General features: G+C 39.3%; 1 protein-coding gene across 1 annotated transcript in view; it reads left to right on the forward strand.

Moving 5' to 3' along the window:
- Nucleotides 1-21,666, forward strand: part of LOC125989438 (cadherin-4) — a 158,817-nt gene that overhangs the window by 96,838 nt on the left and 40,313 nt on the right. The window contains exons 4-5 of the mRNA XM_049755822.1: nt 7,385-7,611; nt 13,284-13,481. Coding sequence (XP_049611779.1) covers nt 7,385-7,611; nt 13,284-13,481 — 425 coding nt within the window. The remainder of the gene's footprint in view (nt 1-7,384; nt 7,612-13,283; nt 13,482-21,666) is intronic.

A 21,666-nucleotide genomic window follows, 5' to 3' on the forward strand; every position in this document is an offset into this window, starting at 1 on the left:
CCTCTGCCAAATACAGCAAATCAACCTCATAAAATAACCAAGAATTCCAGTTTGGTCCAACTGAGACAGCTGGAGCAGTTTTCAGTCAGAGTTACAAAAAATGATAGACTGCATTGATCCTGGTTGTGCAACAAAATTCTTTTGTCATTTTTATCCAGGCCTGTTTCATTAGTTGTTGTTGTCTTTTTAAATCATATTTTTTCTATCTGCTGTTGACTGAAAATGACATCACAGTTGCCCAGTCTCAGGTCACAACCAATCACAACTTAGCAGTTTTCTGAAGCAGAGACGTAATTGGTTGTGTGGCCTGAGACCTGGCAACTGTGATATCATTTTCAGTTGATAGCAAGTGGCAAAATGGCCATTGCTTGAGCTAGATAAAAACAGGTGGATTTTCTCTGTTAAATTCATACTCCACAAACAAAACCTTAATCATAACACTGTGTTTCGACTAGTTGGGCTGCACAGAACATATTCTTACAAAGAAGATGTGATGGTTGACTTCCTTGTTAAGAGAGGGAAAATCATGTAATTTTTACCACTAAAATCTGTATCCTCTATTGAGATGTTATAATTACATGTATTTTCCTGCAATTTAACTGCTAGAGGGTTTCTTCTGGTTTATTCTTTGACCCCTGTAATAGGAAAAACAGAACCTTTTCAAAAGTTTTGATCGAGAGATGATGATTAGATTGCGCAAATACAGACTCTGCTTCTTCCAGCAGTTGAGAAAAGCAATTTGATGCTGTTTGCTTCCTTGGGCAAGCTTGAGAGAAAAATGTTATGAAAATGTTTACACCAACCATATTTTGTGCTTACGGGCATACACTGCGGGGAGGGGTGGGGGAGCTTTGGTTTGTATGGCCTTTACAAAGCTTTTTATATGCGGTACAGTATATCTAAACGATCACTATTTCTTCTGTTTCCTAAAGTAATAACAACTGCATTAAATAGCAATGCAATGGTCACTGAGGGAACACCAACAGCAAAAACATTTCAAATATAGTGTTTTGTTCCAACCTTGGGTCTAATCTGCAGGGTTGTCTGGACAAGGTTAGCGGAATTACAATGCATGAAAACATTTTCCGAGTTTGACTTGGTGCAAAGTGCTGACAACCGGAGTCTTACTTTAAGTGAACTGTTCGCCTGCAAAAACAGCCGTCACCCGTCCCTGATCTTTTCTTATCTCATTTTACTACAAGCGTTGCTACCACTATTAATAATAGACTGGCCTATACGCACACACACGCACACACACACACACACACTGACCTCAGGATAGCGCTCTGCTACGTTAAGTCAGCTTGGTCAGACAGAGTTCTTGACATTGCTGTATAGAAACACAGTTTTAATATACAAAATTTGGTCAAACATTCATTTTTGAGCAAATTAAAATGCTAAAAGCCTACGGGGATACAAACACGGGCTTACTTAAATAAATATCGTTTGACATGTCTGTCTGCACGACAGAATTTTGTGCTGTCCAGACAGTTCTTGCAAATAAAAAGTTGATCAAGATACTGCCTTCATTTCATGCTGTTATTTCTTTTTCTCTTGTTTTCCAACAAAGGGCTTTTCTGTTCATCAAAGCGATTTTTTTTCTGCCGCATCCCATTCTCTCTTTTCTGTCCTCTTTCGTCTTTACTTATCACCACGAAAGCCAGACTTAATTTCCAAAAGACTCTATCTCTTTTCTATTTGATAATGTCCTCGTTTGCCTCTAAGTGTGTGTGGGTGTGTGAGAGGCTGTGTGTATTTCTTCACAAACACACAATACAGTCTCAAACCAAAAGACTTTACATTTAAAGAAACGTAATGAAGCATTTATGAGTTTTCAGTTTTGCTTTGAGGGGCTTCATCAAGTGCAGATGTTTCTGCTCCTCCAAAGAAAACGCTTGTTATTGTTATTTTTTTGTATTACTGGAATATTTTATCTGCCTCTAGCCTTTGGAGTTGGGTATGTATGTAAGTATGTATTATGTATACATAATGGCATCCCTACAGGCATGTTGTACACTTGTGGTCTGTTTAAGTAAGTACGCATAACCACACCACGAGAATGGATGTCGTAATTTCAACGAGTGCAACGAGCGTGCTGCTGGTATCAAAACCATGTCGAGAACTAAAGTGGACAGGCTTACATCAGCATGTCTTCTTTGTTATTGTTGCTGGTGGTGTTTTCTGACTTCCCATCTTCGAATCTGATACTTTTAAGTACTTTTGAAAACCTTTTAGCTGTTCAAATATGGACGGTAACAGAAATCAGTCATGCAGGGTGGGAGTCTTCAGATTTTAGAGGGTGCTGACTAGTTATGTAACATAGTATGCACAGTGTGGGAAACTCACCATCATTTTAAATGGATTAATCTGGTTTGGTTTTAGGGTCATCTGAAGAACAAGTACGTATTAAATAACAGCCTAGTGCAGAGGTTCTCAAAGTGTAGTATGGTGTGAACTCCTAGTTATAAAAGAACCACTGAACCATAATTTTGCGATGTTTAAATTGTGCATAATGTTGCAGTGATGTCAGCTTTACTTATTTATTTTCAAATCCAGTGCAGAAATTATGTCATGTGGGTGATTTACAAGAATATTACATAGAGCTTTATGGTATCAAACATTTTTAATGAACACGTCGGCCTATTACGCTACTGTCTTTCAATGTAGGTCATGGGTCAAACTACTAAAAGCAGAAGCTCTTTATATAAGCTGATTATAATGTGAACAATTACGCATATAGGGATGGAGATAGCTCTTCATTTCTCTGTAATAGGCTTTTAACAGTATTGTACTTTTATCATACAGTATATTTATCCTCTCCTCGCAGTTATGGTGGTCTTGGCTGTTTAGTCTTTCACACTTCATGTAGACTGTACACTCCCTGTGGAAAGTGTAATAAGTAGCCATACTTATCTTTTGCATCTGTCTCTTCATCCCCATCTTGTCACCCTCCCCCTTTACTCATTTGCTCTCTCTTGGTCTCTCATCTCATTCTCACTACCCATCTGCTTGGATCGCTCAGGAACCTGGCCCAGTTAACCTGTTTTAACAACCACCTGAGCAGCCACAACCAGTCCAGTGTGGCAGCACTTCCATGAATCACAATGCTAGCACCAGGATGTATCCGCTCACTGCCTTCCCAGGCCCTGAGTTTGAATCGGGGGCTCTGCAATTTTATACATGCAGGAACTCATGTCCATCTGCATACTAAGACTCTGTAAGACTTTGAGAGCTCTTAAGAAGTACAAATGTTCATGTTTTGTATCTTCATCAATATAACCCTGGAACTGATAATGTTGAAGTTCAAGGTCAATCATGTGTCTCCACTGGGTTAGTGCCAGTCATCAGGTTTGTTTTGAGTTGTTTCTTTGCAGAATTCTAAGCCTGTCTGACATCTGTCACCTGAACAATGTTTCCGCACCACGTTTTAACGAGTCACAACTAATCTAGCGCTCGGTCAAGATCTTCAACCTCGCATTTGCAATCTGCCCCCACGAGCTTGATCTCCTCTTTAATGTTTAATTCGTTTCACCACCTATCTGAATGCCACCTTCTCAAATCTTGCATTGGTCTTTCCCTCTCTGCGGAGGCTTTCACTTCTTTTTCACTTTTTCTTTGTGCTTGGCTCCTTTAAGTAAAAAGGCAACAGCGAGAAATTAAAAGGTCCTTTTTCAAGTTGGACACGCTCCAATTGAGAAACAACATGGCTGTCTTCCTGAATCCCAGTTCACATGCGTTGGGTTTAGTTCCATCTTTTGACAAACTGTCCTCCTTGGTAAATACTGGCTGCCTATGAATTTCCTTTCGGCGTGTTAAACTGTGGCTTTTTCAGCAAAGAAGAGGTTGTTGGTCAAAAAAGGCCATCAGTCATTACTCGCTAACTGATAAAAGCAGACATTAATGGGATAACCGTACAGCTCTCTAAATTTAATATGTAGAAAAAATGTTTTTCTTTACTCAAGGCATATCTGATTATTTTGACTATCGTGGTACTCAAGGGCACAAAGATATTTGAGAATACAATCCGTTTATTGCAAATATATGTTAAGATGATGTCCTTGTATGTCCATAGAAGGTTTCCTAACCACTTCCTCTTTTTTTGTGAATATCATTGGCCCCGATGTTCAGTTGATACAGGCGAGTGAAATTTGCTTGGTGTGGAACACTATCATATGTTGCAAGCAATTTAAGTCTTGGCTCAATCATTTTAACGTGATGGTTTAGTTTTCTAAACCTAGCCTGTTTGATTATAAAAACAAACAAAAAATTCTTTCCTGTGGCGTTTTGTGCAGGTATTTTCAGTATTTTGGCAGATGTGACCGGCTAGCTGTTTGAACATGAAGGCACTAGATCAATGCACAACGTGGGCACCTTGCCTTGGATGTTGTTTAGGTGCAGCACAGTGCCAGTGGGGTTCTGTGCACTGTTGTCTCATTCATATAAGGCCTCTTTTAGCGGTATCGACCTGAGGTGCTACTGGAGGTGTTTTGTATTGATGCAGGAATCTTGGCATTCTTTCTTTCTGTAATTGGTGCAAAACAGGTTCTTGCTGCTGTATTTTCCCTTTTTGTGGGAGGACAGGTGCATAAAGTTCATATTGTCTTTGGTAAAACTTGCATTTTTGTTTTTAGAATAATCCATTTTTTTTTCTCTCACTACTCATAAAATTTGACGTTGACATATGACAATATGAAATTTGGCTTGTCAGGAGGATTTTGATTTCAAAAGAAAATCCATTCATCCATCTATCTTCTATAGCTTTTATACTCACTAGGGTCGTTTAAATTAAACTTGAACTAGTCACCATCCAATTGCAGGTCTCAACCATTGAGACACATTGCATTATTATTAGTTTGATTGTAACAAACACCATCTTGCTTTTTTTCTTCCTAGTATTACAATGTAAAAAAAAAAATTGCCCTTCCCAATTGACTCCTATCTACCTCCATGTTCATGTGTCAGATGGCAGGTGACCTTCCAGTTGGCATGTTGTCACAGCATGTAGGGCTGGAAAACTTCAAGGATTAATGTTGAATGTCATTTTAAATTATTTGAAAAAATTTGCAAATCCTAATTCAAATGGTATATTAGTCTTTGGGGTATCAGCTAAGAGCAAAATCCTCTGCTCAAGTTAACTCCACAGGGCCTCACAAATCATCCCTGGGCAGAAGATGATCATACATTCACTCCAAGATGATACTCAAGTAACCATCTATTAAAACCTTGCCCGAGTTGTCCCATTTATAAGTCTGATAGCATTCCTGTTACATATTGCCAAAATGAACTGTTATGCCAGCTCACCTTTCCACAAACAATGCTTAATTGACCATCCATCCATCCATCCATTTTCTGAACCGCTTAGTCCCCACGGGGGTCGCGGGCGTGCTGGAGCCTATCCCAGCCGTCATCGGGCAGTAGGCGGGGGACACCCTGAACTGGTTGCCAGCCAATCGCAGGGCACACAGAGACAGACAACCAATCGCACTCACACTCACACCTAGGGACAATTTGGAGTCTTCAATCGGCCTACCAAGCATGTTTTTGGAATGTGGGAGGAAACCGGAGTGCCCGGAGAAAACCCACGCGGGCCCGGGGAGAACATGCAAACTCCACACAGGGAGGGCCGGAGGTGGAATCGAACCCGCACCCTCCTAACTGTGAGGCGGACGTGCTACCCAGTGCGCCACCGAGCCGCACTTAATTGACCAATTTGTTTAAATATTTCCTTTCCAAGTTAATTGTGATGGGGTAAAATCTGTTATGACTGACTAACAGTGATTTTCCTTATAATTCGGGTGTGAGGTTATGTTTGGTCTTCATTAGCATTGCACCAACCTCAAGAAGGATCAGACACAAACCCAACAATATTTCACTTTTTCACAACATCTCAATTCTGTACACTCTGCATTTCTATTTGTCAAACTTGTCCTGTCCCCTCCTGCTTAATTCAGGACCCAGACCTTTTTATTGAATGGACAGAATGTCAACTCTGTGGATTTCTGCCTGTCTGGTCTGCAAGGAAAGGATAGCGACACAGGAAACACGCCCAATAAAGCAAAAAGTCAGTCGGACCACTTGCATCGGAAGCTTTTGTTTCTGCCGCCTGACAGACGTGAGAAGACTACTTTATGTAAAAAAGACAACAGTGACAGCTTTCAGCTCAGGGATCATGCAATGTGTCTAGACATTTAAATCCCGCAGAGAGAATAGCGTGCCTTGAGGCAGGAAAGGAGCAAAGATCGGAGAACATTGTAAGCACTTGTCTCTGACTCATCCTTGCTTCAAGAGTGTAAATTCCATTGCAGATCATAGGGATGGATAATATACTGAAATGAAAGACGCTTCTGGTATAACTGCAGTTTAATATACAGTATATAAATCCTATTATAGTTAAACAAAAAGGAGTGGGTCAATGATTCTCTCCTCTTTTGTATTGCAAGCTCATTTGCTGCGTCTGGGAACTGTTTTGAATCAATAGTGTGCGCATAGAGCAAAAATGCTTGAATGCGTAAGGCAGCATGTTATTCAATCCCTTTATTTCATAGCAGTAACTTTTTTTCTGAAATATTTCTGCCGAAATGATTAAGTAGCTGTTTTTCTGAGAGTATAGAAAATATTTTCCCATGAAGAGAAAGAAAAAGCTGGCTGAATTGTAAGTGGACTGTATGTCTATTAGGTATAAAAAAAAAACAAAAAAACAAATGGGTTAGTGCAGACATTCTCGAACATGGTTGTCATCATGGGTGCCAAGGGAAATTATCCAATTATACTTAAATTGGCTGAAACTAAATAAAACTATGGAAAGTCATAGATTTGTTTGCAAATATGTTATTCATGTTTCAAGATAACTGATGAAAAAAGAACAGGGTCAAACAAAGGCAGAGACCGAAAACTATGTGGAACTAAATTGAATTGTAGGAAGATTATTTTAGGTTATGGTTTTGATCATCATTTGTGATGTCTGCTCAACATTCTTGTAATATTTAGGGGTGCACAAAAAACGACTTGCCAAGTAAATATTCACTCCACTCATTATATTGATGATAAATATGTGGACTAGAGACAGTTTATCAGCAACAAAAATGAATGATGAATAGATTAATTGTGATTTTGTTTTTTCTTTTTCTGGTTACACAGGTGCTAGTGTGTGGTTATTTGATCATGGATTTTATGGTGCTAATTAGCATCAAGCTAGTCTTTTTATAATGTTTGATCTGTTGGTTAAAAAAAAAAAAAAGTGTATTGACACTGAAAGAAGAGTCTTGTGAAGGCTCAACCTAAATGAGAAATGGATTTGAGCCAAATCTGACATTAAGAGAGCATCCATCTAATCTGTGTAGTGTGTCTGTGTACATTTCTTTAATGTTCCTCTTCTCGTCTACAGTGAAGTTTGATGACTGCGCCGGGAACAAAGCGGTGATTTTCGAGAGCAGTGATCCAAACTTCAGTGTGCAGACAGATGGGTCCATCTTTGCTCAGGGAGATGGAGCTGCCTTGGAAGAGCCAGTCCAGTTTAAACTAACAGCAAGTGGTCCACATTCTCATGTCTGGAAGACAGTGATCCAGCTGGCACCGATAGACGCTGCTTCACCTCAACAAAACGAAAATGAGGTAAGTTACCACAACAGAATCCCACTTCAATTTTTAATTATCAACGAATGATTCAGCCTCATATTACAGTCCTACAAGCCGTGGCGTTAGCAGTCAGGAATGAGGTCAAAACTCCTTGGGGCTTGAGGAAGTCAGAGATTGAATGCAAAAAAAAAAGTGGTTATAAGTAATAAAATCATGTTGCCACAAGGGGAGAGTATGATTGCAGCCGTAAGCTGTTATTGGAAATCATCCTATGCCTTGGATTCCCCACAGGCCCTTGACATGTCCTCTTTTAATCAACAACTTTCAGAGGACAGGTAACGACTGTCGCCAAGCTTCGAGTGCCCTAAAAGCGTCAGCTATTTAACTGAGATCTATTTACCACTTATTATGTTTACTGTTTATTTCTGCCGTTTAACAGCGGGGTACTCACATAATCAATCAAAGAGCACAAATAATGTCTCTACAAGATAGGTGATGTGGTGTGTGCTGATAAATTGCTGTGGGCTAATAATTATATATGTTAACCTTGTTCCATATTTATGAGCACAAATCCTCACGTGTTTGGTCAACACCACCGACAGCAAAGCCATGAACTCCATGACTGTGATGTGACACGGAACGATAGCTAATTAGGAAGTGAACTGAAGCCTGCGCTGTTGGCAGACACAAAAAAAAAAAAAGACAAGCAACTGGTCGTGTTGAATGTTAAACATATCTCATTCGCCACAATAAAAAATGACACCAAAGTTATTCTTGATAATAAACAACTTTAACCTGATATTCCAAAAAATTATAAATGATCAACACTGTAAGTGAGTTTACACCGCATTCCGCCAAATAATTGTCATGGATCAACAAGCATTTTTTTCTGTAACCCGATCAGTTCATGAAGAGGTTCCATCATGAACCGACGTTCAACAGTAATTGGAAGACAACAACCAAACTTATTCAAGCTTGGGAAAATAATACTGTGAAAAAAAAAAAATGGTGTGCTGGCTTGGTTAATAGGGAATTTTCCAAGGACATCAACTTATTTTTGAATTAGGGATTTGACAGCCCATTCCACATGATCTAAAGGAGTACAATTTCTTGTTCTTGGCCCCAGCAGGAGGAAATAAGGTCAATTCCTTTTCAAACAGACACAAAGGGAATTATGTCGGGCCAACGGCCAATTAGTAGAAGTGAGCATTCCTACTGAGTCAACTAATGTAACCATCCTGAGGAGAATGTTAAGTGAGCGAGTGGGCCGCGGTTCAGAAATGATTCACATTGGGACCAACGTGTACCATATGCAACAAGAGCTGCAGCAGAAAGCAAAGCGCAGAGACAACAGAAAAATGAATGTATTTTGCACTCTGTTGAATAATAACTTTCAGATGTCTAGGTAGTGAGGGCCCGGTTGATATCAAAGCATGCAGAATTTTTGGGAAGCGGTGGTGAGAAAAGGAAGAGCTGGGCTCCTCGCCAGCTGGCTTTGGCGGAAGGCACCATTGCTGTGGGGGTTGCAACCGTTCCACTCTCAGTAGCTCTTGTTCTTTTTAGCAATCCAGCATACATAAGTGTGTTCTGGAATGTTTTTTTTTTTTTTTTTTTTTTAGGGGAGGGTGCTGAGTTATGATTTCAAACTGTCATGTCTCAGTGAAATAATGCACAGTTTTTCTTTTGGTTGGGCATGTTTTTGCACCGAGTAGTGGATTTGGATTGGGGGAAAGAATGCTCAGCACCAAAGTCAGTGCTAGCCATTATACGTAGTACATCATAAATCCTTTACCGGGTTGAAACAAGACAAGCAGAGCCAAGCAGAGGATGGAAAAATTCTGACATCAGCTGAAGCCCTGTTTAATGAATCTGAATTGATTCTGATTGGCGCACACACACACAAACACACACACACACTCACACACACACGCACGCACATACACACACACACAATTTCAATTGTGTTTATTTGTCCTCAGCCAGCAATTTTGAGTCTGAAGGCCTTGGAAAGGTAACTAAACATCAAAGCTGAGATCTGGTTGTACAAAAAAAAAAAAAAAATGTACCTTTGACTAAAAGCTGAGCAGTCAAACCTACTACGAAATAAAAACAGAAATAAATTTAGGCACTGCTTGTTAGGCTCTCCAGGGGTAGTTCTGCAAATGAGTTAAAAGTCTCATCAAGTGAGTTAAAACCACCACATATCTTTAGCATTCTGATTTAAAACCACCACATATCTTTAACCAATCTATGATTTTGAACAGTGGATACCATTCTCTATTTTCATGGAGGCAATTCACATGATACAATCATATAAGTTGCATGTCAAGAAGTGAGCACCTGAGGAAATACACCCCTGTGTCAAGCCGATTGAATGTCTGAGGTTGCCGTTGGAAAAGTTGTGATCGCTGACAGCACTTTTGCTGGATGTTTGTGCAGGCATTTGTTTCTTTGATCAGTGTCTGAAGTTGTGTCAGAGTGAAAAGTGGAGAGCGTACTGTATGAGCAGCAAGGTTTGATCAGTATCACACCTTGGTTTGGTTAAAAAAAAGTGCACAGTGTATCTTTAGTATCTTTCTCCATCTTTTCTTAAGGATCGCTCTTTAGGGAAATCCCTCATACCTGTTTGCACGTGTAAAAAAAAATGAATGAGAAGAATTGTTTATTTAGGTAAATAAGAAGGGTCAGGATCAGATCTGCTACTCACAACATTTCTTGATTTCCATTCCCCAAAATGCATTTTTTATGCGCATCTTTATACCTGTTCTGGCAACACTAGCGTGATGTGAGGCAACCGTGCCGAGCAGTTAGCCCCAGCAAGCTTCGATACAACCCTGAAGAAAAAGAATACATTTGTACAGACCTGGCTTGTATCTCTCAGATGGTGGTCTGCTGACAAAGCCTGAAAGCAAACAATCGTGTGCATGTTTGGGCAAACTTGTCAAACAGTAGAGCAGGTGTTTAGAATGCCCATGCGTGTGTTTGGTTGGCTAGTTCAGTGTGGTGGTGTGTTGTTAGAATGTTGAATTTAGGACACGAGTGAAAAGAAACTGTTTGAAAGGGACTTCTGGTGGAAATGTTACTATTTACTTCTTTGTATAGAAAATGTTTCATTTCTGGAGTGCTTTCCCCCAAAAAAAATAAAATAAAATGAAATAAAAAATAAGTACATATTTTGTTAATTGCATTTACCTAAATATTTGTGAGTGAGCCATTTAGAATTTTGATGGGCTCATATGAAGGGGTAAAATGAAAACCAGTTATGGTCTCTACATATTATTGACTTTCATGTTTATGGGGTGAATCTGGAATATATTCTTCGCAATACAAGGAAGATTAACTGTAGTGTATGTTTGACTTGAAATTGACATCCTTTTTTTTTAATTCTTTTTTTTACTATCAAGATTTTGCCTGTAAATAATGTTGTGATAATTGAATTACCACGTTGCTTTTCAACACATCTCTCAAGGGAACATCAAACGCCGTAGAAACTAAACACATCCCCTGGCACACCACACCTCAAACCACCCACTCAAACTAATACATACCATATGGATGCTTGCTTCACGCATTTGAACGCTGAAGTCTTAAAAGCTTTTTTCTTCTGTGTCTTTCTAATGAAGTAAACCTTGAAAGTATTGTTTCTGCTGGCAAAATGCCAGACAAAGTGCTCTGCACCTTGACCAAGCAAAAAAAACAACGACAGAGCCAAGGAGAAAACACTTTTTGTGTTTTCCATTTCTCTAAATAATTGTTTCTGTCTGTCTGTCTGCCTGCCTGCCTGCCTGCCTGCCTGCCTGCCTGTCTGCCTGTCTGTCTGTCTGTCTGTCTGTCTCTCTCTCTCTCATATTGCCAAACACCTACTGTCAAGTCTGTTAAAAGATTAAAAAAATGAAATTTGATTGGGTCGCATAAAATGAAAAACAAAAGTTCCATGTAAAATATGTAGCTACATCTTGTTGAAAGCAAAATTTGAAATAAGCAAACAAAAGTCAAATTAGCCAAATGGATCTTAAATGAAGAACTAAAAAAAAAAAAACAATTGTTCCCTTCCTCGTGCATATATAGCTGGTATTTAAATTCATTGAATTGCACGTGACGATGGAGAACAACATTAGTGTGGTAAATGCATGAGATTGTTTACTTCTTGCCACAATTCAGTAAACCTCTGCTGTTATTTTACACGTCAGCCGTTACACATAGCAGTGCTACAGGAATCCTGTTATTGAAACAAGCTGTCAGTGAGGAAAACAATATCACTGCAAGAGAAGGGCATTGGGGAGAATGTGAGCAAGGGATAGCTCAGGGGAGAGTGATTGAGATAGAGAGCACAAGTGATGCACTGCCTCAGCAACGACGCTTGTGCCGAGATTCTTAACGTGTTTGTGTTGCCTTCCCTCTGTCCCTGAGATACATTGATAAAATAGCTGCACAACACATCCCTGGGATTAGCAATATGATACAACCTTTGGATCATCATCTATAACGTAGCCCTTGAGCATGTGTTGCATCATTGAGTCCTCAAGCCAATAACCCAGCTTTACAAGAGAATTGAACATATGCTTACGGAATCCCTTAACAATAAAATGCGTTTGGTTGACCAGAAAAAGGACCAGAAGTCGGTAATGAGCTTGTTGGAAAACTCCAGTAGCCCTGTAAAACTTATAAGCACCCTGTTTTATGCAAATATGGTCGCGGGCATATAGCGCAATTGTCAACTTTGTAATAAACAAGCCACAAATTTGCCGGTCGTCATAATTAATGCACAGCTCAGATTGCACGACCTTTTTTTGCCGTTGACGATGCTCGTTATGTCAGATGACCAGACATGGTGTCATGAATTCATTTGTTGTCTTGGACCGGTTGAGTGGCCACACTAGAAGTTTGACACTGACCAGTACCCACCCAATCGTCACATGCTGCCACCAAAGAGCACGGTCAGTGTTGTGGTTGTAAGACATGACACACACCAGATTGGCAGTCTTTAAAAGACCTACAGTCTGCAGGACTGATGTTATGTCAGTAAGGTACATTACCATGAATCTAAAATGCTCTCACACGTCTGCCTTCTTCCCACTTTGATCTCTGACTTCCTGTTTGTGTGACATTGTGCCCACTTGCTGTTTTCCCGTTCACTGTGTTTGTATGAGGCGTAAAATGCAAATTTTATCACACAAACTGTGGTCTAAAACTGCTTGGAGGAGGCAAAGATATTTCAAGTCCATCCATCCGTTTCAAGTGTTTGTGAAAAAAATTCTGATAAAGATTATTCACATGTTCCATATGGGGGACAGATGGAAATATTGGACAACATTCTAGGATAAATCGGAAACCAAAAATCGATTATTTGGCCTCACAACTAAGAGCTTCAAGCATATTTCAGGGCAGGCCAGTGCCCCCACGGCTTCCCCTCTAGCTCTGTCATTGCTTATTAAATTACCCCAGGGGATATTGTTATCACTTTTTTGAACAAAAGGACTTGGTAATGTTGATGGAGGTATTTCAATAAAAATATCACAATGCTTTCAAAGATAAAACCCACCATATTTGCAAGAATAGCATTTCCGTATGTGGATCATATGCGGAGCATAATTTTGCGGAGCACAGTTTTCTAATAAAACAGTACTGCATTACAATAGCCTTATATAATAGTAGCTGGAAGAACATTGGCCTACTTACACTAATTGGATCTTTTTGTTGTCTTAAAGGTCACAACCAAAGAGGGAAAGGTTGCTGAGAAGAAAGATAAGAAGGAAGCATTCCAAGCCCCGCCTCCTGTCATCATGTTCTCCGGGACAGGCAGAAACAGCTCCAAGGGTCTACGAAGGCAAAAGCGAGACTGGGTGATCCCACCAATCAACGTTGCTGAAAATTCTCGAGGACCGTTCCCGCAGATGCTCGTCAGTGTAAGTGAGATTCATCGTAAAATAATAATTAAAAAGCTGTCTTAAAGTTCTCTAGCAGACATCGAACAGACTTCAAAGTAGCAACAAACACTATCTGAGAAAGATTCTGTTTGCAATGAAATCATTTTTTTGCTTCGTTAAACTTTCATGGTTTTCTTGGAGGCTTTTCTAACTTTTCTTTTGGTACTAGTACAATTACAACATGAAAAATGGCTTTCTCCGAAATGCATTCATAAATAAAAGCCAAGATATATCTATCTAGTAACAGCTCATAGTTACTGTATCTTTAAACAATTCATTTCAATTTGAATCCAGCACCTGCTACTTTTTTTCTTGGAGGGGGGCGGCGGGTACCGGAGCGTGTAAATAACAAGCTTTAACAAATTGTAAAGCGATTCTGAGGCCCAGGCAAGGCAAATAAATGAAACTAGAATGAAAAGGGATGCAAATACGCAATGTTGTATGAGTTAAAGATTCAGTTTGAGAGATTGCAAGATTTGTCTCGCTCATAGTGATCGCCACGCTTGTGGTGTAATTCTTCAAAAAGATGTCGTTCTGAGAGAGCGCCACTTCATTCCCATCTCTCATGTTTCTTTGTCTTGGAATAGTTTCTGAAATATTTTGTTATCAGCTTTTCTCTCAGTCTGCAAAAAAAAAACTCCCACTTCATCTTTTTTGGTGCAAAAGATGTCTTATATTCTCTTTTTGTTTTGTTTTTCAATACGGGTTTTATCAGGCCACGAGGGAAAACCAGCAGACCGGCAACGTTTTTCTGTCCCATCTCAGACAACATACTTTAAAAAGGGAAGCATTTGTTCAGCTTTCTTTTTAATAAGAGGATCTGCCCCATTGCTTTATGGTATCTCAGAATGCAAAGCTTGTCAGTAACACGAGACAATTGCGACAAATCGGCCGCAGAGACTAATTCAGGTTGAAGAGACATAGAGAAGACTGAGATTGTATGAAATAAAAATGATGCATTTGGATGCCTCTGTTGGGCGTCCATCTTTAATGAGGGTAGTCATACTGAAAACTTTAAAGGATTTAACAAGGAGACAACTCTGATAGTACCAGTTTCATTTTACCTGATTCGTTTGGTCCCCAGGTTGATGTTTATTTGTTTTTCCTGTCAACCTACCATGACGTCTTTACTAAGAAGACAATTCTATTTATTATGCGATTACCTAAGAGGCCGTGTGTTTTTGTATCGCATCTCCCCCTCTGCCTACCTGGAGCTCTGCCATCCCTCAATGGTCCATGTGCCATGTGCTGCCTTCCCTAATGGCCTGTGAAGTCACTCTCTTCCCTAATGGGCCGTTCTGTCATCCAGTGCGGTGCTGAGTGGCATGCAGACAGTCGCCCTCCCACCACTTCTCGTCTTCTCCCCGCCTCAGCCCAGTTGCCATCAGTTGGGCAGGTGTGTTGTCAGGAGCTCTCACCTCCGTGTCTGCAGCACCACCACTTTGATCAGGCCAGCTATGGAGGAGGCAGGTGTCACGACCCCCACTGACTGGCCTGTAAACTTTCAGCCTGACGTGGCTCCGGGGCATGATTGACTTTACTTGTAGTCTTGAAAAAAGTTGAGATTGTGTCAGAGCTCAATAAGATGTTATTTGGGCTTTTCCGCCCCTATTCATAAAACAGCTGGAATTGTTGGCCTGGCACTTGAGGATTTTTAAAATTAAACCAATATGAAGTCAGCAGGTTTCTGCTGTTAAACATTTGGCATGGTTTGACCTCCTGTATTTAGTTTTTCCACTTGAAACTCTTAGCTATGGAAATCAAGCACACTTGACTTCGTGGGACCAGTTTCTTTGTTTTATGCTGGCGACTGAAAATATTTGTATTCAGCAGAAGAAAATAAATCACTTGTAGCTGTGGTCGCTGATGTGAAGCAAGATACCACTGCAATAGGAATAGAAAGCTCACACTTGAAACAAGAAAGAAGCCTAAAAAATATCCACGATGAAGCAACATGATGGCTAAAGCATCCCGAAAGCATTGATCTGCTCTTGATCCCCAACAAACAAGCTCGTCTATGAAACTGGAGGTAATGTCATGCAGAGCGAGGGCTTGCATGGCTTCTCTTGGGATGGGCTCACTGAGTTACAGTGAATGGCTGAGCTTAAATGTTGATCTTGTCCAATTTTGATCCGTTTAAGTCAGTGTCGTCAGTCTATAGGGGGTAGTCGTTCTCGATACTTCTAGTACTCTTATATCCTTAATTGCCTGCCAGAAAAAAACATCAGCAAATAAAATAAAACCAACCCAAAAACACCTCAACAATTCCATCAAGAAGTTTGACAGGGTAGAAATAAATGGTTGTCAAGTAAAATCCACTTTTGATGTGCTGTTTATTGTTTGCGTTTGCTGGGCATGGGTTGGCCTGTCACAATGGGCAAGTGAGCTTGTGCCTCAAAATCGAAGTGTAATCTGTGCTCAGTAAACCACAGGTAAACTCAAATTTACTTGTCCTATAACTTTCTCATTTTCTCCCAATGTGTTTGTAATAGTTCACAGCATAGTGTTTTCCCTCCCGCCTTTCTCTTCTTTTCTACTACTCAATACTGAAATTGCTGTTAATACACTTCTCACTAACTGCCTTTGAGTTTAAGGGAGAATGTGAAAGTCGAAATTTGCTTCTTTTCCAATTTCCATTTTCCAACTGAACTGCAAGATATTGAACGAGAGTGCTCAAGAAATAAATGAATGTTTTACTCAAGCTTCAGGTTTTGTTACATGTAGTGAAGGACAAATGAACCTTCAACTTTGATTCATGAACCAGTTGTATTTTTTTTTACTCTTCTCGATTAGACATTGGTTTGAAAGCACACTGACTTGCCATTTCTTAAACCCCTTTCTGTATGCCAACAGTGCCATCTACAGGAGACAACAACTGGTTCATGAAACAAATTTGAAGCTTCATTTTCCTAACACTAGTTACATGCTTATTTTTGGCCTTTTGATCACATTGATGACTGATAATATGCATGTAATCTAGTGGTAAGTGATGTGGTATTATTTCTGTGTAATATGAGTTAAATGGATGTTATTTGCATACATACGCTATGTATTTATATAAACAGCTTTATAGTATTTGATGGGCAAACTATTACACCCACCAACTCCCCTTTTAGCCAGTAGACATTTTGTTTCTTTCTATGCATCTTTGGTAGCTACAGTACTGTTTGTTTAAACTCAGTGTATTGGTAAAAGGTCGATAGAGAGAAGTTGGTCTTTCTTGGGCGTGCTGGAAGGCTTTCTTGATGAGTCGTTATGCAGTATAGTTGGTTCTAGTCGTGAAACAATGCATTTATTCTTTACATGAATAGAACACATAATAATATCAGCAAGTTGGTTTTAATGGTTGGCCTTAAAGATTGGGAACCTGCAGGCCTTTTTGACTTTCAAATTAAAAGACCCAGCATAACCTCTCATGATGAATAAGTAAAATCATTGAATTGGTTATTTGCCATCGGCGTGTTATAGTTTTAAAAAATATGTTAAATAAGTGCGCAAAGCACACTTTGAACAAATTTGTGACTCTTATATTAGATCTGGAGTGGATTGCAATACGTTATGTGATGCTTATTGTGTTTGTGGCAGCACCTGTGCTCCAGTTTCTATATCTCTCTCCGTGGAGTGTATTGAGAAAATCATTTTTCAGAGCAGAAATGAGAGAACTTTCCCCTCCCTGAGGTGTCCTCTGCTCATGTTTACCAGTGATTAATGGCTGCTGTGCTTCACCGGCAGACAGCGACAACAAAACCGCCTTGAAAGACAGACAGTGGAAGTCGAAGAAAGAGGAGCAAGCATACAGAACAAGGAAAGGAGAGTTGATCAGATCCAAATAGAGAATTTATGTAGAAACAAAGATGTCATCGAGAGATATACATCACGGAATGATTAAATACACACTGATCATGTAATCTGAAATTGAATCTCCTCTTTTAATGGAACCATTTTGGTCACGATTCCATTGTTTTTCAATTAATGAATGATTTGAAATGAACTGAAACCAGACAGCTGGGATTGGCTCCAGCACGCCCTCATGAGGATAAACCGTTCAGAAGATGAATATTTTTTTATTTTGTATTCTTCCCAAGCCCTAAAAAAACACTGAGAAAACCAAACACCAGAAACAAAGCATGCCAGAGTCAGTGTAGGCCTCTACAGAATTAGAACCATCTCTTTGTTTGTGTTGTTCCCTTCAACTTCCAAAGAGAAATGCTTTTTCTCATCTCCACCTATTGAGCCGACTGCTCATCCGACTCGCCTTCATTGTAACTGCCCCCTTCATCTCTTCCATCTCCCTCCTGCAGAGACATCCGCTCATACTCACAAGCGGACAGACTAAGCATGCACAGACAGAGACTGTAATTACTTGTACGAGACAAGAAGGAAACAAAGAACATGAGCTGCATTGTTGTCTTTGTATAAGTACGTAATTTGGGGTTTTTCGTTTGGTCACAGGTCGGCTTTGTCCCAAAACAAAGAGAATACAAGACAGCAAAACTGTACACTGTTTTTTATGAGTGCATGGGAGAAACAGCAGGGTGGTGAAAGTAGTTAAAGATCACAGTACAATAAAGAACTTGTTCATTGGGAGAGCTGTGCACCTTTTTAGGGAAACTGCCCACAGGTACACAAAATCTCACTGAAATGTGTTTGTTCTGAATTTACTCAAATATACGAATAAGCACTGGCGTTGCTAGGATTTTTTTTCATTGGGGGGGGGAGTGGGCCAGGTATATCTCATGCGGTACATAAAAAAAAAAAAAACATTCAATATCTACAAAATTCTTCAAAAAAAACTGATAAAATTTAAATGAATTATTGAGAGGGGCAGATGAAAACGTAGAAAATAATTCCTGGAACAATTGGCAAATACCCGAAAGTCAATTATCTGGTGCCAGTGAGGATCACGTCTGCTCCTCTGAAGTTGGATGTAAAAACATGAACCCCCCAAAAAAGACAAGCCCACATTTCAATTTGATGTTAAATAACACATTTGTTTTCAAAGCTTTTAATTACTCTTTAATCAATTCCACACTGTTCAACAATGTGAGACCAAGAAAAACAAAAGAATATTTATTCAAAGGTCAGGATCATTGTTGTTGTTTTTACCCCGTCTTATAGACGCGATGTCTTCAAGACATTGCCGGGTGCCTGTCCCTTCAGCAAAAAATAAATAAATAAAAGACATTGCCACGAGGTACCTGCCACATTTTCACACGGCTGTGTTTTAGTACGCCACATGCTGATTTGGTCAGTACGGACAACGTGTGCCTCCGGTGGAGTCAACAAGGAAGTAAACAACATGCAAGTCTTTAACGCTCCTTTGTCACTCGCTGCATTTTTTTGTGTTTATTTTCCACCCACTCTTTCGCATTCTTGTGTACCACACAGAGTTATGGGTAAAAAAATAATAATAATTGTCAAAATCCACCATGATAACTGTATTTAAAAGAACAAATAACTTAGTTTTATTTAACTTAGATGACAAACAAAATGGAATACTGGCTTCCCAACATGTATTGTAATTATTGACATAAAAAAATAATATAAGGACATAAAATTAGAAACTGCCAATATGAGCCAGTTCCACATTACATTCCCAAAGTAACAAAATATGTACCTGCACATCTCCTCCCTTTCATACACAAACACATTTAAACACTGAGCAGTAATATTAATAAAACACTTTTGTTTTCGCTCTCACTTTTCATGAGCAGACCTCGAAAGACTTGGACACAAAAGGCCTATTTCTCACAAATATTGTTCACTTGTCTGTCTTAAACACTAAATAAAATATTTAAAAAGCTGCTGCTGAGACGTGTTAAAGCTCCTCTGTTGACAGGCTTCCTGCCAATATGAAATCATTACAATAAAATTTGTTTGCAAGGATGTGAGTCTTTCGAAATGCGTGAGAATAGAGAAACTGTAGTCCGCTCGGGTGTGGAACTCAAACAGTCGTATCAGCATTTTATTTGTTTTACTCAATAACCCATGTTGGCTGGGTAAAGCTCTTTGTTTGATTTAGTCTCCAGGAGTATTCACTCTCTATATTTCCGTTCCAAACCCCTGATGTAAGTTTTGCTCCAGCTCAAACAACCGCATTTTGGCTAAATATACAGCGTGATATTGATACGTTGATGGATTTAAGCGGCGTTGGATCCAAGGGCTTGCATGTCTGCTCGCCGAGTTGTTCCAGACTGAAATATCTGCACATCTATCATCAACATGATGATTTGCGCAGGCTCAACTTTGATGGTTCCCAAGGAATTCATTCTTCTGACAAAAATGAGGAGGTTCAGTTTTTGCTGTGTGTCCATATTTGGTTTAATGGTATGCTTTTGAAGACAACTCCAATGCTCACCACAGTGCCCCCCCCCCCCCCCCCCCCACCCCCAATAAATGGACCTGATCCCAAGTGTAATTTTGTAAAACAATTGCCTATTGTGTAGTAAAGCTGACAGGAGACTTTTAGAAAAGCAAATTTAAGATATGTTGTTGTTGTCAACATAGCAGCTAATAAATCTTAAATAAACCAATCGTTCCCAAACTGTAATAAAACCTTTTTTTTTTTTTTTTTGTGAGGGCCATCTTGTCCTGTCAACGATTGTCACAGCAGGTCACAGATGATTTATTTGGCACACAAAAATAATTTACTAAAAAGATTATTTTTGTCAAATGGAAGCTACGCATTCAACCTTATATGAACGAAAGTCACAAACAATCTCACTCAATGAAAAAAAAAATTCTGTTTTGACATGAAAGTTGATAACCAGCCATGAGTTTGTGATGGCATAAGGACATCAACGCAGAAAGATGTGAGTGCTTTACATTGTTACATCGGCTAATGGAGCTTTTGTGTCAGAGGAACACGTTCCTTTCCGTCATGTTTGACGTGTTTGCTCATGAATGAAACATTTGACTATGAAAACCATTTGACCATCTTTTGAATAGCGTGACACTATTAGAGAGGAGGTGAGCACGCGAGGACACATTAATATCTTACACAAAGAGGTATTTTTGACATGTAAATCATTCATTTTCTGGAGACAGAAAAATGACCTTACTATTGCTTTTGGAGGTTTTAGGGTGGGATACATTTTATTCGTTGAACCTAGAAAGAAGAACTCATATGGAAGAAGTGGAATGTATCACAGACAAGGCACATTTGTTTAAATTTAACTTTTAATCGCAGATGTATATATTTGCTTTAAATTCAATAATTCTGGGTTACTCTATCTTGAGTTAGCTTTTTTTGTTGTTATTTGAAAAAATAATCAACAATAACGTGTGAAATTTGGAGACTGTATCCTCATTAAATATATACATTTAAATCTCTCAAAGTCAAAAGAAGATTAATTGAGAATTACGGACTTTGGAATACAATAAAGTGCCGCGTGATTCTGATGGGATGATGCATTCAAGCCGCTTTGTATTCTGAGATCGCCACGTCTGACTCTTGTTCGTGGTGGTCCAGAAGTATTGCGACATCACTGTAATGTTTTGCAAAGGCAACAAACATACCAAAAAAATTTTAATTACGAGCTTGGGTTTTATTTCCAGTCTGTTTATTAGTATGCCTCTGAAGATTTTTTTTCATGCCAAATGGATCAACTCCAAAAATTATTCTGTTTAACAATTGATAACTGAGCTTAGCAGAACCGTGCCAAGTTCTTTACTTTCCCACAATAATTAATGTCACCACTTGGTTGACATGAATTAACTTCCTTAGACAAAGATTCCTATTAAATGAGTTCTGTATATAATCACAGTGTTTTAATATATGAATATTTCAAAATAAGAGCAGTGAAGCTGCTGTTAACATTTGCATAAGGCACATTTAGCTTTGGTTTATTTCATTTCACAGAGAGAACATTTTTCAGCTATGTTTGTGGCATAAAACTAAGCCTTGAGCTTCTACCAAAAGTCAAAATAAACAACAAAAAAGACCTACATCAGCCCACCCACTTATTCATGTGCACTCTGATGGTGCGCAAACACGCATATTTTGCCTAAAGTCCCTCGGAAAACACATTCTCCTCTGATATGACATCAGGCAGCAGAAGGCAGGCTCCCTCCCGGGTTGAGTCGGTGTGAAATTAAATAGTAAATCATCTCTTAGCAAAAGACATAAGAGTTATGTGAGAGTCAAGGGCAACAGTTCTGGGCT

This window comes from Syngnathus scovelli, chromosome 2 (assembly GCF_024217435.2).
Source record: "Syngnathus scovelli strain Florida chromosome 2, RoL_Ssco_1.2, whole genome shotgun sequence".
Classification (NCBI taxonomy): Eukaryota; Metazoa; Chordata; class Actinopteri; order Syngnathiformes; family Syngnathidae; genus Syngnathus; species Syngnathus scovelli.